This window comes from Calidris pugnax, unplaced genomic scaffold (genome assembly GCF_001431845.1).
Source record: "Calidris pugnax isolate Ruff unplaced genomic scaffold, ASM143184v1 scaffold21, whole genome shotgun sequence".
Taxonomy (NCBI): domain Eukaryota; kingdom Metazoa; phylum Chordata; class Aves; order Charadriiformes; family Scolopacidae; genus Calidris; species Calidris pugnax.
This window is the reverse complement of record NW_015090770.1, coordinates 1,903,862-1,923,125: the sequence shown is the minus strand read 5'-3', so window position 1 is coordinate 1,923,125 and position 19,264 is coordinate 1,903,862. Positions and strand designations below refer to the sequence as shown.

The 19,264-nt window shown below is 43.6% G+C and overlaps 1 protein-coding gene across 1 annotated transcript; it reads left to right on the top strand.

Annotated features, from left to right (window-relative positions):
* The first annotated feature begins 6,032 nt into the window (after window positions 1-6,032).
* Window positions 6,033-18,610, top strand: LOC106886675 (glycerol-3-phosphate dehydrogenase 1-like protein). Its single transcript, XM_014939820.1, has 7 exons — window positions 6,033-6,205; window positions 8,253-8,393; window positions 9,633-9,771; window positions 11,494-11,606; window positions 15,138-15,371; window positions 15,478-15,584; window positions 16,945-18,610. The coding sequence occupies exons 1-7, from the start codon at window positions 6,098-6,100 to the stop codon at window positions 17,039-17,041; spliced, it is 939 nt and encodes a 312-aa protein (XP_014795306.1). The 5' UTR covers window positions 6,033-6,097; the 3' UTR covers window positions 17,042-18,610.
* Window positions 18,611-19,264: the final 654 nt, after the last annotated feature.

The following is a 19,264-nucleotide window of genomic DNA, read 5'->3' as shown; positions in this document are numbered from 1 at the left end:
AAAGGGGGGGAAAGGGGGGGTCACCCCTTCGTGTCATCCCACCAGCCGCTTCTCCTCTGCCCTTCTCCCTTCACCACTCCTCCCTTTCTTGCCCCCCCCCTCCCTTCCCTCGTTTCCCCCCAACAGGTGGGATGCGGGGGGGATGCGGAATGGTCCCCGTGGTCCTCAACCCGCCGGTCCCACCCTGGGGGGCTCCTCCGTAGCAGAGCTGGGGAGGGATGAGGGTCCCGCATCTCTGGGGCGTGCGAGCCCATCAAAAGCCCGGCGACAGGCCAGCGACAGCCCGCAGAGAGCTCTGCCCACAAGCACTTAAGGAGACCCAACAGCATCCCTGGGGCTGTATCTAAAGCAGCGTGGCCGGCAGGGCCAGGGAGGTGGTTCTGCTGCCCCTCTGCTCTGGTGGGACCCCACCATGAGTACCGCGTCCAGCTCTGGGGTCCCCAGTGCAGGAAAGACATGGACCTGTTGGAGCGGGTCCAGAGGAGGGACTCAAAGATGAGCAGAGGGCTGGAGCACCTCTCCTATGAGGACAGGATGAGTAAGGGTCATTCAGCCTGGAGAAGAGAAGGCTCTGAGGAGACCTTATTGCAGCTTTTCAGTATCTGGGGGGGTGCCACAAGAAAGCCGGAGAGGGACTTTTCACAAAGGCATGCAGTGATAGGATGAGGTGTAATGGCTTCAAACTGGAAGAGGGGAGATTTAGATCAGATATCAGTAAGAAATTTTTCCCTATGAGGGCGGTGAGACACGGAACAGGTTGGTTGCCCAGAGACGTGGATGCTTCATCCCTGGAAGTGTACCTCCAGAAGGCCAGGCTGGATGGGGCTTTGAGCTCCCTGCTCTAGAGGGAGGGCAGGGGGGTTGGAACTCAATGATCTTTAAGGTCCCTTCCAACCCAAACCGTTCTGTGATTCCCCATATTTGTAAGAATATGTCTGCTGCTGCTCAGACCTTTCCAGCCTGGCCAAAAGTGTGGCCTTCCAGAGCTTCTTGGGTCTGACAACCCCACTGAAGTTGGTAAACCCTATATCACTGAACTTCACGTCTTTCTTTACTTATGGTTGATGTGAGCTGAGCACAAACAAACAGACTAACAGGTATGTGCATGCACTTTGGGATTAGCAAACCCAGCCTCCGGGTAGTTTGGTGGATTCTTTTTGTACTAGGAGGGCAAATGCCTTAAGATTTTAAAAATATCTGACAGCTAAGTGGAAGCAAATGCCAAAAAAAAAGAAATCAATAGGTAAGGGTGTGGTTGCTTGTGAGCTGCTGAGAGCAGAGCGTAGTTAAAGCATGGCTCTTTGCCTTCCTGCCTTGCAAAATCAGTCCACTGCTTTCTGAGCCCCACATGGAGGCTTTTTCTGGACCACAGGCTCTTGTGTGTGACCTGTCTCCAATACAGCCCTGCACACGTAACTGCACAGCTACTGCATCTTTGGAACTGCTCTGGCTTTCTCTGGCCATGAGGGATGCAGCCCTGCCCCATCATTTCTGCACCAGCATTTCCCCAACTGCCAGTTTCACCATGTCATCCCAGCGCTGGTATCCCTCCCCTGCTGCCCTCTTCTCCCTCACCTTAACCACAGGCATCCAAGCCTGGGCAGGCAGCTCGTTGCCCCTTCCAAGCCCCTCAACAGCCATGGCTGCACGTCTGACAGCCAGCTTTTACCTTTGGTCAGCCCATGGCCTTCATCATTCTCCTGCTGCATCCTCAGGCAAGCACCTCCTGCCTTTCCCAGGCTGTCCCTTTGCCATAAGACATCCTCCAAAGCCACTTAGAGTTGTCGTCCTTCAGGTCTGTGCTTGAGAAGGTTCTCTTCATGTGTACCTACAGACTTGGAAAGAGTTATGCCACAGAGATAGAGACCCCAGCTCATTTGATACTATCTACTTACTCATACTCCCGATCTGCCTGGGCCCGTTTCTTGCTTCCCACCACACACGGAGCCTGCAAAATCTTTGGGGAGGAGGTAAACACTGTGCTCTGGTGTTTAAATCGCATCTATTCATAGCCTCTGTGGCAGAACAGGTTGTCTTAGCACAACACAGAAATACGATGTTTGTCTTTGGCAAACATATTTTATTTTGTTTTTTTTTTCCTTGTGTTCCTCCTGAATATTCGGGTGGCAGTTCAGATGACTGCTCTTGAGTCGTTCCTGCAGCTCAGAAACGTGGCTGACACGTGACGCAGCGTGTCGCAATGGCTCGTGTCGGCTGCAGAAGTTCAGCAGGTCACGGGGAACTCACCAAGTCACCGCTGCCAGGAGGCTCCTGAGCGATGTGGTTGAGTGAAGTAAGCGCTGTGCAGCGTTTTGTGGTTGCCAGCCAGGTGCAGGAGGGTTTGTGTTTGCATTGATCGCGGTTCAGTTACCCGGTTTTAAAAACAGAGGTCTAATTCACTGCCCGACCCATCAGGATCCCAAAGCTCTCCCAATCTTCTCAGATTCATTTGGACTGCAGGGTCCTCAGCGAAGATCCAGCTCAAACTAGGTTCTTGGGACAAACTGTGGACAGATGGCCAGGCTTTTTACTGGGGTGCACGGAAGGAAAACAAGAGCCAGTGGTCATAAATTGAACCAAAGGAGGTTCTGACTCAATATATTAAGACAGGAGAAAAAAAACCAACAACACAACCCTGTGAGAATAATAAAGATTGGGGCAGGTTGCCCAGAGAGGAGGTGGTCCTTGGAGAGCTTTCAAGGAGCTTTCAAGAGTTTTCAAAGAACAAAGCCCTGAGTAACCAACCCATCTGAACTCAGTGTTGTTCCCGCTTTGGAGACCTCTCATGGTCCCTTCCAACATGAACGACACTACCATTTAAAAAATTTGGGGTGGATGGCTAAGACAGACTGGAGGAAGACATCATCTTCAAGCATCTAAAGGAGAAAAACAATATTCCACCCTTCTAGAATAGAAATTGACTTGAACTGCAGTAAGAAAGACTTGGGTTAAATGTGAGGATGACCTTTCTCATGCCAAGGATTGCAAAGTCGTGGGATGTGCTGGTTGGGGAAGGGAAGAGACCTGCAATTGCTGAGGTCTGTAAGTTTTTCCTCAGAAAAACTATTAGGAATGCCATATTTGACTGGCCTTTGTAGAGGGAAGGGATGAGCTGCTTCACGGGGTCCTTCCACCTCTCATTCTCACCAGATCTGCTGTGTGCCATGGACACTTCCATATTCACATATCTAAATAATGGGTCTTATTTGAGTTATTCTACATCAAAGCTTTCCTGTTATACTGATAGGAAATCTCCAGATAAAAGCTTTCTTCTTCTTAGCAATATGCAAATCACTTCCAACATGAATTAACATAACTGGGGAAAAAAACCTGACTGGTAGTTTCCACTTAGATAATTTTTAAAAGTAAGTGGAGTTCTCAGTCTTCCATTCATTATCACTAACTTGAATTTTGGAGGAAATCTTTGTATGTGAAGGTCCTTGTCTTTTGTTTGCATAAGCAGCCCTCTTCTGCCCAGCCTGTGTAGTCTACTGCCCACCACCTTCACAGATAAAGCAATTCTTCTTCCCAAGGCTGACCAGGGGTGACTGAATTTTAAATGAACTAAGTAAAACAGAGCATCAGGCTTTGAACTGTTTGTTTTGTGGTGAGGTGTTTTCCCTGATGACTGCTCAATGTCTTTTAAACATGAAACCCTTTCTCCTCCAAAACCTCATTTGTCTGAAGAGGAACCAAAAGAAAATGCTGTAACTTTTGAAGCTACCTTTATGGCTGAGAAACCTTCAGAGGTGGTGAAGGAACCTTGTCAATAGCAAAATACTTGGGTGGCAACATCCAAACGCAATGGTAACGACAGCTCTGCTAGAAGATCAGATTTATCTACTGAGAGCTGCGAATCCCATTCAGGATTTTCAGAGATTAGAGCTAGAGTCTGCATCTTTCAACAGAAATTCATATGAACTTGGTCTATAGCTAGGAAAGTTATGTTTATGGATAGGCTTGAGGTCTAAGTTCATCGTCCAGGTTGTGCTGGATAGAGACTGAAGCCTCCGATTGGAGTCTCCAGCACAACCTGGACAATGAATTTAGATCTCTGGTTTATTCATAAAATTATCTTTTCTTTAGAAGAACATTTCTTCTGCTGAGCCACAATTCATCCTCAGCTCAGGCCTTGAGTGTGCTCTGTGTTGGGAGCAGGGTAAGACAAGCAGAATACAAATCATTTTAAAGAGAATATTTCTTCTACAGTAAAGGTTCACCCCAAAAACATTTCACCCAAAATGGTTCACCCCTAAAACGTTTCCTTACATATTTTAAAAGGACCAAACCCAATCATTCCTTTTTAGAAAGCAAGTATCACGGCCACTCAGGATGCAGTATACAGTCAACACTAAGCAGAGCGAAACCCGATTGCAGCCGGATTTCTTTATCGTTAAAGATTAAGATGAAGCCCTTTTATTACTTATTGAGCAATTCAGCCTTGTGCAAACCTGTTACACCAGAAGCAAGGTTGAGCCGAGAAGAGCCGGCTACAACGTGGTTTCCCTTTGACCCATTGAGAGCACAGACCTACCTGGACTTCATCTTGGAGGTCGTTGAGACCTTTGTCCGTTCCAGAAGAGACACCGGAGCTAAACCCTGTTCATGCAGGTGTGTCACGGGCGGGTCAGAGGACAAGAGCGTTGCAGCTGGAGCTCCTCTTCAAGTTGTGTTAGTAAAACGGCTGGTACTCAAAAGATTAAAAGTAGCACTAAAATGCAAATCATAGAATCATCTAGGTTGGAAGGGACCTTCAAGATATCTAGTCCAGCACTAAACCATGTCCCCCAGCACCATGTCAACCCATCCTTTGAACACCTCCAGGGATGGTGCCTCAACCACTTCCCTGGGCAGCCCATTCCAATGCTTGATAACCCTTTCAGTGCAAAAATTTTTCTTAATATCCAACCTGAACCTCCTCTGGTGCAACCTGAGGCCATTTTCTCTTGTCCTGTTGCCTGTGACTTGGGAGAAGAGACCGACCCCCTCCTCTCTACACCCTCCTTTCAGGGAGTTGTGGAGAGCAATAAGGTCTCCCCTCAGCCTCCTTTTCTCCAGGCTGAACAACCCCAGCTCCCTCAGTCTCTCCTCATAAGACTTACTCTCCAGACCCCTCACCAGCTTCATTGCCCTTCTCTGGACCCGCTCCAGCACCTCAATGTCTTTCTTGTGGTAAGAAGGAGCAGAGGAGTAAAAATAATCACCCCTCCTCCCCATACAATTTAAGAGCGTTAAGCAATACTTGCAATATTTTCTGCGGGGATTTTAATTCTCTCTTGCCAAGAAAAATAAGCAAACGTTTTCAAGGCTGCAGTGGGGATGGGGAAATAAAATTATTGTCTTAACTGAGATTAAGAACCACTCAGCATAACTGAAGAAGAGTAAACTGGATGGTTAAAATATCCTCAGGCTGCAACTATTACGTATCCTGTTACAGTGATAATTACAGCAATATATAAAGAGAAACCATCAGGTTGAAAATACATATATATTTTTTTTTAAGAGAAGAACAATTCCTGAGGATTTCAGCTCTTACATAAAATCCTTGTTGCAACTGTTTGGTTATTGGTAGGAAAGTGGGATGCATCTATTTTAGATGAGAGGCACAAAGACTGTCACAGCAAGATCATGCAGCACCGCTTTGCCAGACGGATTGTCTTACATTTGTTGGTCTTCATTAAAAAAGAACTATCTGAGAGAGCAAGAGAGATTTTAATCCCAGATGCTGTATTTTTAGTGCTGTGGATGGTACATCGTATTCCCACTCTATAGTCTTTGAGATGACTGTAGATCCCTTATTACAGTTATGTCTCCCCTGGATCTAATTTCTGTGTTTATAAACTGAGGGGGTTTTGATGGAGGAAGGAGGAATAAAACTTCCTGATAAATGTAGCAAGCACCTGAACAGCTTTATAGCACAGGCATTTTATGAGTTATTATATTTAAGGTAATTTTTATTTCCAATTCACAATAAAACTACTTGTTTCCTATTAGTTATTTCAATGTATTTTATTTTTTTTTTTTAAGGGGATCAGCCATAGCAAGAATCATTGGCAAAAATGTCCAGAAGTCCAACAGATTTGATCCTACTGTCAAGATGTGGGTATTTGAAGAGATGATCAACGGAAGAAAACTCACAGAAATAATCAACCAGGAACATGAAAACGTTAAATATCTGCCTGGATACAAAATACCCAAAAATGTGGTAAGTTGAAAAAAGAAATGTATTACTGAAATATTATTATTATTTTTATAAGGGAGGCCACATCTGGCAAAATTAAAATTAGGAAGTATTTCACTGCTTCATTCTGGTCTGCCGCCTAACTCAAACATTTTAAGTAGGCTGAAATAAAACTCATTTCTGTGACTTCTGCTTGTCTCATGTGTCACACGCAACTTCAAACACCCAACTGTCGGGTGCTGGTAACGCACCACCCTCCTCTCCGGCAGAAATCAGCGTAACTCTAGAAACGGCAGGCAGAGATCTGTCTACACAGAGCTGAGAGATTATAAACCCACAGCTTCTTCGGGGAAAAAGAGGGAAAGCTACTGCTCTCCCTTCTGAAAAAGGAACCAAGAGCACAGCTAACAGCTGTGGCTTACGAGGAGATGAATAACGAGCTATCGGCTCATGGTGATTTCAGGGTAGCAACACTCTGCTATAACTAGTAATGCCACCAAAAATATAAGGTGTTTAATTTTCTTGAACAGTTAAAATACCAAGTTATGCATCTCTACTTAAATGAATCCTCTCAGGTAATTTATTGCTACCGAAGCAAGCAAGGTGAGGAGTTTTGGCTGCTCGAGATTTTCCCAAACGCCACTGTTTTGTGAATTAGAGAAAGTAGCCCCACGTCTCTTGAGCAGTTGCAGTTGTAAAGGGGAAGTTAAGATGTTGCACGTGGTGGGTCTCCTGGCTTGGAGAGTGGTTATATTTAGTACTCCATTTCGTGCTGCGATTGCAAAGTTGCACTCCCGGGGTTCGAACGTGGCACACTGCTCTCCTGGGTTACGACTGACTCGCCCCTGCTACTTCCACAACCCTCTCCCAGCTCAACAGCCTCCTCCTCATCCCTGGAGATCAGCCTCACCCTCTCTATAGCAAAGTCCCAAGGCTTTACCAGCAGAAATCAGCTGGTTGCAATAAAGCCTGGAGGGACCCTCACATCTTCATCTCTAACTGAGAAAAATAATTAAAAAAAACCCCAAAAACCTGTTTTTTTCCCCGTGGGTTGCTCTGTGTCGTTTTGGAGAGATGGTGGCACTGTCTGTAGAGCGCTGCCAGCCTCTGCCCTCCTCCCGCTTTGCCGGTTTCCTGGAGAAGCAGCCTCGCTGGCAGCAGCTCTGGTTCTCCTGGTGGGAATCCCGCTGGCTCTAAGGCTGTCTGCTCCAAGGGCAGTGTTTGCTCTGATTGTCAACTGCGTGTGACAGCAGGCTCCAGGTCACCTGCCCTTGCCTCTGCAGCTTGGACTGAATTGTTGTTCTGAGTAACCCTAGGATGATACAGCTTGTTAGTTATTAAGCATATTGTGTACGTTTTTTTTCTATTGGTCAAGTTACTATATATCTGAAACAAACAACCCATCCCACCCCAAATATGATGCTCCAGGTCACCTGCCCTTGCCTCTGCAGCCTGGACTGAATTGTTGTTCTGAGTAACACTAGGATGATACAGTTTGTTAGTTATTAAACATATTGTGTACGGTTTTTTTCTAACTATTAGTCAAGTTACTATATGTCTGAAACAAACAACCCCTCCCACCCCAAATATGAGAACAATCTCTGCTTTTTGATATAGTTTACTCCCGAGTAGCCCTCACCTAGCGACCTCTGGAAACTAAAGATTGCCAGAAGAGGCTCTGGCTCTCCACCCGTGCTCCCCAGTGGTACCTTTCATTCCAATCATTTGAGGTTGCTCAGTATCTTCAGGAACCACCTGAAGAAGCTGAACAAACAAAGGGGTTCCCAGGCCAGTGCAAGTTTAGAAAGTATATCATCTTCCCCAGATGATCCACACAGGGCTGGGATAGAGGGCAAGTTAAAAATAAATTTAAAAATCCAAACCTAAAAAACCTCAGGCTGCTTTGGATATTTTAGAAGAGAGCTACAGTTGCTCATGTGAAGAGCTAGCATTATAGAACAGTGCCAGTTAAAATTAAGGACACGTGCAACGCATCTGCAATGGCTTTGGCCTCTTGGAAGGTGTGAGGATTCCTACCTGGGGCTCATTTCAGTTGTCTCTCTTGTCCCAGGTGGCCGTACCGGACGTGGCGGAAGCAGCCAATGGGGCAGATATTTTGGTGTTTGTTCTGCCACACCAATTCATCGGCCGAGTCTGCGAGCAGATTGCAGGCCAGATAAAACCCGGGACATTTGGGATTTCCCTGATCAAGGTAAGTTGTCATCTCCACAGGACCCGATCCGTATGGGGTAAATAACGACCTTCTGCTTAAGGGTGGGAGCTCCAGCCCTCAGCTGCGTGCTCTGCATAAACACCAGCTTCTCCTTCTGCAAGAGTTAAAACGTACCCAGCCTCTGCCAGCCCTTCTGCTGCTCCCGTGGTCACGGGGAGGAGAGGATGGGGCAACCCATCTGGGCTAAGGGTGACCATCTTTGCCAGCCATCCTTTGCCTGGATCAGTTCCCACTGGGGCCAGCAGGGAGGTGAAAATGGGCAGAGAGAGGGCTGCATAAGCTGGTGCTGCTGCCAGAAAAAAGTACTCATCAGACACAGCCTCAATTAACCCTTAACTGGAAAGAGCGCTGGGTCGAAGTGCCTCTTCCAAGTACATGCTGCTGAAGCTGTTCTTGGCAGCATTAAAACGCACAATAACACTAATGATTTTGCAGAACTGAAGCAATTTAAATCTGGCATGGACTGAGGAATCTCTTTTTAAGGTTAGAGATACCGGATTATCAGAATCTTAGAAGGAATTAATATTTGAAGAGAATCTCAGACTAAAAGCCAGAGGCAAAGCATAGGGAGATAGTCTGCTGCTCCTTCTTTTGATTGCATTACAGGAAATATCCAATTTAAAATTGTAATGACAGAAATGTAATCCAAGTTTTCAGATGGCAATACCAGCTCTTACCCCTTTTTTCCCCCCCTATAGAAATTATTTCATGAGTAGCAGTGCACTGGGGTGAGGAAGGTGGGACAGGAATGAAATTCCTGCAAATTTACTTCTTTCTTTAGCTTAAGAAAAAACCCCAAGACAATTCAGTATATTCCTTAATACCAATGAAGCGCTCAGATTAATACTTAGTTCTTACAAAAAAGCCACTGCTCGGAGGCTTAATTTAAAAGTCTGGTTCTGTACTACAGGAATTTAACACAAAGGGAAAAAACAGCATCAAAAAAGCCTCAGGACAGCAGCACTGGATATGAGGCCTCTTGCAGGGTTACCTCGACTGTTGCTACCTTCTCCCTGAACTTGCCTTGAATTTGCAGTTATCAAAGTACAAACCCAGAGCACTTGTATTAATGGCTCATGCTAGTGAATATAAGACCCAAATCCTTCCAATTAAAACCAGATTGCTGCAGGCAATAGGACACCTTCTGCTTTACCAGTGCTCTACTGCTGTCATTTTCCTCTTCTACAAACTTGGCTTTGACTATCATCTTTTATTCAGGGGATTGATGAAGGTCCTGAAGGCCTGAAGCTCATATCTGACCTTATTCGAGAGAAACTGAAAATAGAAATCAGCGTGCTCATGGGGGCCAACATCGCCAAGGAGGTGGCTGATGAGAAGTTCTGTGAAACCACCATTGGTAACTATTGTGAAGAGCCAATTAAAGCCCTTAGCTGTGGCTTAACGTGGCCTGTGGCTGGACAGCAGGAGAACCTCTAGAGGAAGCCGGGGGGATGTGACAGATCCCATCATGGTGGTGCCCACTGAGCTTGTTCAGGGAGGCAGCGTGATTTCCAGGGAGCTCAGTGCTGGCAGGATCAGACCCAAACCGACAGCGCGTTTCAGCACCGAGAGCTCATTTAGTCCATTAAAAAAATACAATTTAATCCTGTTTCTGTAGGAGTTGGCAAGACACCTTTTGTGTCTGTGCAGCAAAATGCTGAATACATCGGCAGTTGATATACACCATGATACACTATACAGTCTAGAGAGAGAAGTGTAATCAGAAGCTCGTATGAACTCACACTCCCCAAGGTATATTTCTCCATCTTCAAAAAAAAAAAAAGTAAACCAAAAAAACCAAACCAAAAAAAAAACCAAGCCTACCCAGAAACGTTCTGTTCCTTCCTCCCATTCAGCCTGCTTGCCAAGATGCAGCCTCAGATCCTCCCAGAACTGGGTCTGACCTCATTTGGAAAGTTCATCCAGTAGTTTTTAAAACCCATTGCTTTTTAAAGTCAGTCGAAATTAAAGTTACATCCTTTCATAGCTAGGGAAGGAAAAAAAAACCAAACTTTGTTGCAGTACTGTTCCTTTGCCTTGTTACAGTAATAGTGAAAACCATACCAGTGGGGCATTTGCTGCTGGCAGAGCAGCTGGGCACAAATAGGACTAGACACCATTAGGGGAGTTGAGCAATATGCATTTTCTTGGGGGTAATTTAACTTCTGCTGGACCAGTTTGAAGCCATGCTGTGGTGCTGACTGTGCAACAAGCTTTGCCCCTCACTTTTGTCCTTGTGGAAAGCCAGATAGTCCAGAAACAGACACCCCAAAGAGGCTGGGTATCCCCCAACATCATTTATTGTTAAGAACAAGAAGCAAACCCAAAGTTTCTAGTGAGATGGGGCAGAAACCCCACAGCTGCCAGAGTGCTATTGCCCCGGCTTTTTAACTCTCAAAAACACTGAGTGCCCAGAACCTCTCCAGGAGTAATAGATGGAAAACGCTACAGCTCCTCACTGCTGAGCTCTCCCTGAAGGAAACAGAGTTGTCTCATATAAAAATGAAGCAAAATTCCATTCAAAAGTCTCTGTCCAGGTGGTGACCCTTCCTCTCAATACCTGGGTGATGTGTGGCCTCCATAGAACTGGTAACAGAAGTGTTCAAGCACTGCCACTGTTCAGCTTCATCATCTGTGCATCTTCCTGTAATTGGGAATTAATGGGGCATCAATCATTTGCACCCCATAATAACATTTAGCAATTATACCAGTTTACATTTTCAAAGTGGCAATTACACCATCGTGCTGTACAAAGCGATTTGTAAATGTTAGCTTGAATAACCACAAACCTTGCAAAGATTTCTCAGGCAGAAAGCTGCATTAGGTGCTATCTGCTTTTAAGCTCTTTAAAGCGTTATTTAGCCATGTCTGGTCAATGCCCTGCCCCCTGCATGCATTTAACACTGGCAGCCAGCAGCTGCTGGGACTGATGTCACACAAACCTCTTGTTTAGCAACACCCCGTTACTGGGACCACAAAACCTAAAGTGGTCCCTGGGCTCTTATTTGGGGTTTCAGTTAATTGTGTGTCCTCTGAAACATCGCTAAAACCCTCTAACTTTCACCCTTCCTCTTCACAGGCTGCAAAAACCAAAAACAAGGGGAAATCTTTAAAGAATTAATGCAGACCCCCAATTTCAGGATTACCGTGGTGCTTGACTCTGATACAGTGGAGATTTGTGGAGCCTTAAAAGTGAGTAATTTCAAACCAAAATGTTTTTATTAGGGCCAAATTCTACCCTCACCTGAGTTTGTCTTCCATAAGCCACAAGGTCTAATAGGAGTCCTGCCACTTTGTCACTGAGCACGGACAGGACGTGTATTCCACATGCCAGTTTTCCAACCTGTAAAAAAAGGAAATTTTACTTAAAAATATAACTGCTGGCAAAGCATTTCGAAATAGTTGTATTTTTACCTTTATCTTACCAGAGCCACCTCTGCTTCTGAGGGCAGAATTTAATCCACTGTGTTTTCTTGCCAGCGTGTTGTAAGCACAAGGAACAAAGACTTTTACTACATATTAATAATTTATTTCCATGATTCCAGCAGTAACCAGTGATGCTCTGTGCTGGCAGCACAGGCAGCGTGATTTCCAGGGAGCTCAGTGCTGGCAGGATCAGACCCAAACCGACAGCGCGTTTCAGCACCGAGAGCTCATTTAGTCCATTAAAAAAATACAATTTAATCCTGTTTCTGTAGGAGTTGGCAAGACACCTTTTGTGTCTGTGCAGCAAAATGCTGAATACATCGGCAGTTGATATACACCATGATACACTATACAGTCTAGAGAGAGAAGTGTAATCAGAAGCTCGTATGAACTCACACTCCCCAAGGTATATTTCTCCATCTTCAAAAAAAAAAAAAGTAAACCAAAAAAACCAAACCAAAAAAAAAACCAAGCCTACCCAGAAACGTTCTGTTCCTTCCTCCCATTCAGCCTGCTTGCCAAGATGCAGCCTCAGATCCTCCCAGAACTGGGTCTGACCTCATTTGGAAAGTTCATCCAGTAGTTTTTAAAACCCATTGCTTTTTAAAGTCAGTCGAAATTAAAGTTACATCCTTTCATAGCTAGGGAAGGAAAAAAAAACCAAACTTTGTTGCAGTACTGTTCCTTTGCCTTGTTACAGTAATAGTGAAAACCATACCAGTGGGGCATTTGCTGCTGGCAGAGCAGCTGGGCACAAATAGGACTAGACACCATTAGGGGAGTTGAGCAATATGCATTTTCTTGGGGGTAATTTAACTTCTGCTGGACCAGTTTGAAGCCATGCTGTGGTGCTGACTGTGCAACAAGCTTTGCCCCTCACTTTTGTCCTTGTGGAAAGCCAGATAGTCCAGAAACAGACACCCCAAAGAGGCTGGGTATCCCCCAACATCATTTATTGTTAAGAACAAGAAGCAAACCCAAAGTTTCTAGTGAGATGGGGCAGAAACCCCACAGCTGCCAGAGTGCTATTGCCCCGGCTTTTTAACTCTCAAAAACACTGAGTGCCCAGAACCTCTCCAGGAGTAATAGATGAAAAACGCTACAGCTCCTCACTGCTGAGCTCTCCCTGAAGGAAACAGAGTTGTCTCATATAAAAATGAAGCAAAATTCCATTCAAAAGTCTCTGTCCAGGTGGTGACCCTTCCTCTCAATACCTGGGTGATGTGTGGCCTCCATAGAACTGGTAACAGAAGTGTTCAAGCACTGCCACTGTTCAGCTTCATCATCTGTGCATCTTCCTGTAATTGGGAATTAATGGGGCATCAATCATTTGCACCCCATAATAACATTTAGCAATTATACCAGTTTACATTTTCAAAGTGGCAATTACACCATCGTGCTGTACAAAGCGATTTGTAAATGTTAGCTTGAATAACCACAAACCTTGCAAAGATTTCTCAGGCAGAAAGCTGCATTAGGTGCTATCTGCTTTTAAGCTCTTTAAAGTGTTATTTAGCCCTGCTTGGTCAATGCCCTGCCACTGCATACATTTAGCACTGGCAGCCACCAGCTGCTGGGACTGATGTCACACAAACTGTGCAACACCCCGTTACTGGGACCACAAAACCTAAAGTGGTCCCTGGGCCCTTATTTGGGGTTTTAGTTAATTGTGTGTACTCTGAAATGTCACAAAAACCCTCTAACTTTCACCCTTCCTCTTCACAGGCTGCAAAAACCAAAAACAAGGGGAAATCTTTAAAGAATTAATGCAGACCCCCAATTTCAGGATTACCGTGGTGCTTGACTCTGACACAGTGGAGATTTGTGGAGCCTTAAAAGTGAGTAATTTCAAACCAAAATGTTTTTATTAGGGCCAAATTCTACCCTCACCTGAGTCTGTCTTCCATAAGCCACAGGGTCTAATATGAGTTTTGCCACTTTGTCACTGAGCACGGACAGGACGTGTATTCCATGTGCCAGTTTTCCAACCTGTAAAAAAAGGAAATTTTACTTAAAAATATAACTGCTGGCAAAGCATTTCGAAATAGTTGTATTTTTACCTTTATCTTACCAGAGCCACCTCTGCTTCTGAGGACAGAATTTTATCCACTGTGTTTTCTTGCCAGCGTGTTGTAAGCACAAGGAACAAAGACTTTTACTACATATTAATAATTTATTTCCATGATTCCAGCAGTAACCAGTGATGCTCTGTGCTGGCAGCACGGCCATGCGGCATCCAGCGATGCCCACGTCAAGATCACTGGGAAAGAACTGGTCCTGTTTAACCTAACATACAAAAAGAGAAGGTTCTTTACATACAAAACCAAATACCCCCAGGTTTTGCTTTTGGCCACAGATTGGAATTGGGGGCAGGCACAGAGAGGGGAGAGGTTGTTTCTGCTCTGTGAGAATCACAGAATTGTTAGAGTTGGAAGGGACCTCTAGAGATCATCTGGTCCAACTCCCCTGCTAAAGCAAGCAGAAATCTTTTTTCTTCTTGAAATCATTGCTTTGGCATTGCCTTTGCACTGGGGCGCATGCACATCTGGAGCAAACACTTCAACAGCAGTACTGGGTGACATTACTCATGTACAGTGAACTACACTTATTTAGGGACTTATTTAGGGGTTGGGAAGTGTGAGGTGGGAAGGAAGGTGAGCAAGACAATGGTGAGGAGTTTTGAAGGTCATAGAATCATCTAGATTGGAAGAGACTCTTGGGCTCATCGAGTCCAACCATCAACCAGTCCAACCAAGATGTTTAGGATCCTGAGAGGTTTGTTTAGAGCTGTAGAAAAGGGCAATTCTACTGACCGTTCTTGCAGGAGAAACGAAAATTCGATCTACTGCCGCATCTGTATGCAGAACCCAAGTCTGTTTAGAGACCCTGTTTAGAGCAAACCTAGAAAGGTATGACTCCATGTGGAATACGTTAAATAGGTAAAACAGAAAGGTCAGTGAGTCCCAGCTTGGAACCAGCAGAAGATCAAACCATTAGCTGCATACACACTACATGATTGCAATATTACTGTATAAAAGAAGATGCTATGATTTTTGCCCATGGGAAAAAAGGTGGATACTTTATAAGAATCTTCCAGAAGTCCAGCTACTTTTGTTCCACAGTAACTAGCTGTACACCTTCATCATGAGATAAACTGATGGCCACTGGAAATTTAACCTTGTTCTGGTGAAGGCAGATTTGTGGGACTTTCCTAAAGCTCAGTGCTCACTGATGATCTTTTTCCCCAACCATTTCCTTCCTTCCCTCCCCTGTATTTCACACTTGAACTGTTTTTAGAACATCGTAGCGGTGGGAGCCGGGTTCTGCGATGGGCTGGATTGCGGCGATAATACGAAGGCAGCAATTATACGTTTGGGCCTTATGGAAATGGTGGCCTTTGCCAAGATGTTCTGCAGGGGACCGGTGTCAATAGCCACTTTCCTGGAGAGCTGCGGCGTGGCTGACCTCATCACCACCTGCTACGGGGGACGCAACAGAAAAGTAGCAGAAGCCTTTGCTCGCACAGGAAAAGTAAGGAGGATTTTGAAATATTTTTACCCTAAGCACATGAAGAAATCCTTCCATGTTTTACAGAAGCATCCCCCCTGACCCAAGTAATCAGTCTCCTCTCTTCTAGTCCATTGAGGAACTGGAAAATGAGATGCTGAACGGACAAAAGCTGCAAGGTCCTCAGACCTCAGCCGAAGTCTACAAGATTCTGAAACAGAAAAATATGCTCGATAAGTAAGTGCTTTTATTTTTTTTAAAAAAGTGAATCAACAACAAATGATGAGTGATTCATAACCTCCTCAAAGGTACTTGTGTATAATTATCTTGTTTGTTTCTGTAATAACTGCTTTTTACATCCTGGGCCACCGTTAGAGCTCAGCTTAGCCTGACCCCTCGTTGCTGTGGTCAGTAGGATGGGCTGAAGGCTAAACAGTGTCAGAAATAAACAAACCACAGACATAAAGGAAACCAAAAAAAAAAATAATAATGCAAAGGAGCTACCCAGACATTCCTGTCCCTCTAAATAAGGCTGAAGGTCACACATGGAGTCAGCTTGCAAACATGATCAATGGGTCAAAGTGTTTCCTGTTCTTGGGACGTCACCATCAGAGCTTGCAGCAACACTGCTCTCAGAGCAAACCTGAACTGGGTTATCTCAGTATAACGCTCAGGAATACACTCCTAATCAAAACATTTTATAGGTATTGAAAAGGTCACACCTACTGATATCGATGCCTCAGTGCGACAAACAATGCGGATGTTAAAAGTACTTCTAGTTCTTTGGGGTTATGGGGTAAAGATTATTTCTGATTTGAAACCTTTGCCTCATCTTACACAATAGAAAAGCTAAACTTCCCTCCATCCCATTCCCTCTCACACATTAGCAGGACTTAGAGGTCAAACATTGCTAAATGAATACTTGAAAAAAAACCCTATTAGAATTATAACAGATATAGAAGATTCAAGTGGCATTATCTTTCAAAAATGAGGGCAAGAAAAGCTCATTTTGACAGGATGTGAACTTTAAATCAAAACTTGATCTACTAAGTATCCCTATAATTACACTCAGCTCCAAGTCATTCACTGGACTCATTTTTTACCACATAATGACTAAGAGCTTGCAAAAGGAAAAGAACCCTTTAAGCCGAGAAGAGAAAAATCATTAAATGTTCTCATTTTTTGTAGGTCTTTTAAATATCAGTGATGAATACAAATAATATATGCATTTTGCACATAGGAAGAAAAGGGGGATATGCAATTTGAGACTTTTCCAGTAAATGAAAACACTGGATAGGAATTTTAGCTCCAAAATAGCTCATCTCTGCTGTCACCCCCCAAAATCAGCCCTAGTTCCTTTTAATTGCCCCAATTTCTACTGCTTTGTTTTTATACTGTTTTTTTATACTGGAAGACTATATCATCTTCCACGGTAAGGGTACCTCCAAGTTAAAATTATATTGTAAAGAGAAATAGAAGTTTTCCACTTTTAATATAACATTTTAAAAAGAAAGATTTTTTTTTTCCATTCTAAATGGAATGGAAGTGTTTATACAAACGTTAAAAGCTATTTTCATTGCTACACGCTTCTTTTAAGGTTTCCATTATTTACAACCATCTACAAGATCTGCTATGAGGGTCAGTCGATCCAGGAGTTCATCACCTGCCTGCAGAACCACCCGGAGCACATGTAGAGATGTCCTCTCCTCACCTGGTCACCTTCTCACCTCCTCCTCTTTCCAGGACGTCTGTCCACTCCACAGCAAATAAAGCAGAGCACGGGGCTGCGTGACAACGCTTGCTGTAAAAGCAACACAGAATGTATCTCAGTCTCCTGGTTCTGGGGGTAAAAAATCTGCCTTTAATTTCAACATTATACCCAAGGAACAGGAAACGAATGTACAATTTAAGAGTGTTTGAATGTGGGCATTTGCCTAGAACTGCTTTCTTGTTGATTGAAAACAGTTCCCCTCGTAATTTCCATAACAAGAGCTCAATCCTGCTCAGGTGAACCTCAGCATTTTGCCTACTAATCCTACTTACAGAACAGCACAAGGTGCAGAAAAAAAAATTAAGAACTCATCCAAACAGAAAAATTCTAGTAAAAAAAAAAAAAAAAAACAAAATCCTAAGTTGATGGCCAGAAGATGCAATCGCATGGGCCAATGTTGGGTTTCCATCATTCCCCTCAAACACAAATAACATTTTGTATTTTGTGACATTTAGCCCTTCCTTGATTTCATGTCCCAGCGTAAGCCTTTTTGGAAAAATAGGTGTCCTTACTGTGCTCAGACACACATGAATGGTCAGCAGATGTATAACTAAAACAGTTTAAGGGGTGGGGAAGGAGAAAGAAGGGGTTTTGAGGGTTTTTTTTGTTTGAAATTCAGGACACTAGGAATCCCCAGTGGTTGTCTGACCTTCATGATGATCTTGGAGGTCCCTTCCAACCACTAAGATTCTGTGATTCTGTGATTCATTACGCCTACTGCATTCCGTTGAAATACAGAAAAAGAAAAATATGGAATAACCAAATACATTTATGTTAGTGTCAGGATTTCTCAGCAAGTCATTAATTGGGAGTAGATGAGAGGGGAGAGCTGGAGGCCGGCAAGGAGGAAGCACGCACAGCTCCAGCTTGTGCAACGCTGTTGTTTTGAGGATGTAACAAGTAACAGTGAAAAACCCTCTGCGATACTTGATTTTTTTAATATATTTTTTTTCCATACGTGCATGGAAATGACCGCTGTAAACGCACAGAAATCCTGTAAAATTGCATTTAAAACCGGGCTGTATTTTAAGTCCACTGGGAAACTCCACCAGACTGACATCCACATCACTCCAGGCTGTGGACCGATGCCCTGATCCACCTGACACTCCAGAAGAGCGAGGTCTCGATCTACTTCTGAATCTTAAACACAAACTGGTTCATAAACCAGTTTGGTTTTTTTTTTTGTTTTTTTTTTTTTTTTTGCTACCAATGGCGTTATTTTTAGAAACATAAAAGTTTTTAAACCTTGTAGCTGGACTCGGGTAACTTTACATACCTGATGTTTTTCAGAGATAAAGCCATCTATGAAATGAACAGTGGCACATTTTATAAGCTTTAATACCCTTTTGAAAGACTCCTATTTTGAGAGAAGGCAAAGGAAAAGGAAGAGTAACCTACTTTTCCTTTGCTTTATCTGATTTTCCAAAATAGCAGAGAGGGAGGCAAGCAGGTTTTTTTAATCTATGTATTTGCTGACATATTGCTTAGGGATTAAAAAAAATATCTAGATTATGAAATCATCTCCACTCTGCATTTTGGAGGAGTGGTTATATCTCTCCCATTTATCAGAGTAATATATATATATAAAAATAAATGTATTACTTGCAATTTTTGTTTTTTTTTTTTTTTTTTTTTTTTTGCTACCAATGGCGTTATTTTTAGAAACATAAAAGTTTTTAAACCTTGTAGCTGGACTCGGGTAACTTTACATACCTGATGTTTTTCAGAGATAAAGCCATCTATGAAATGAACAGTGGCACATTTTATAAGCTTTAATACCCTTTTGAAAGACTCCTATTTTGAGAGAAGGCAAAGGAAAAGGAAGAGTAACCTACTTTTCCTTTGCTTTATCTGATTTTCCAAAATAGCAGAGAGGGAGGCAAGCAGGTTTTTTTAATCTATGTATTTGCTGACATATTGCTTAGGGATTAAAAAAAATATCTAGATTATGAAATCATCTCCACTCTGCATTTTGGAGGAGTGGTTATATCTCTCCCATTTATCAGAGTAATATATATATATAAAAATAAATGTATTACTTGCAATTATGTTGTAAGAATCTCAGTCTCCCAGCTAGCAAAGCTGGCTCGGGTACCAGAAAGGACATCACTGATCCTGCTGAAGAGCAGCAATGGTGGCTCAGCTC

What these genes read in the sequence shown, in the direction of transcription:
- LOC106886675 (XM_014939820.1), top strand. Translation starts at nt 6,098, where the DNA reads ATGTGGGTATTTGAAGAGATGATCAACGGAAGAAAACTCACAGAAATA. An exon ending in TTGGGATTTCCCTGATCAAG is followed by an intron (nt 8,394 to 9,632) that starts GTAAGTTGTCAT and finishes TCTTTTATTCAG; the next exon opens with GGGATTGATGAAGGTCCTGA. An exon ending in GTTCTGTGAAACCACCATTG is followed by an intron (nt 9,772 to 11,493) that starts GTAACTATTGTG and finishes TCCTCTTCACAG; the next exon opens with GCTGCAAAAACCAAAAACAA.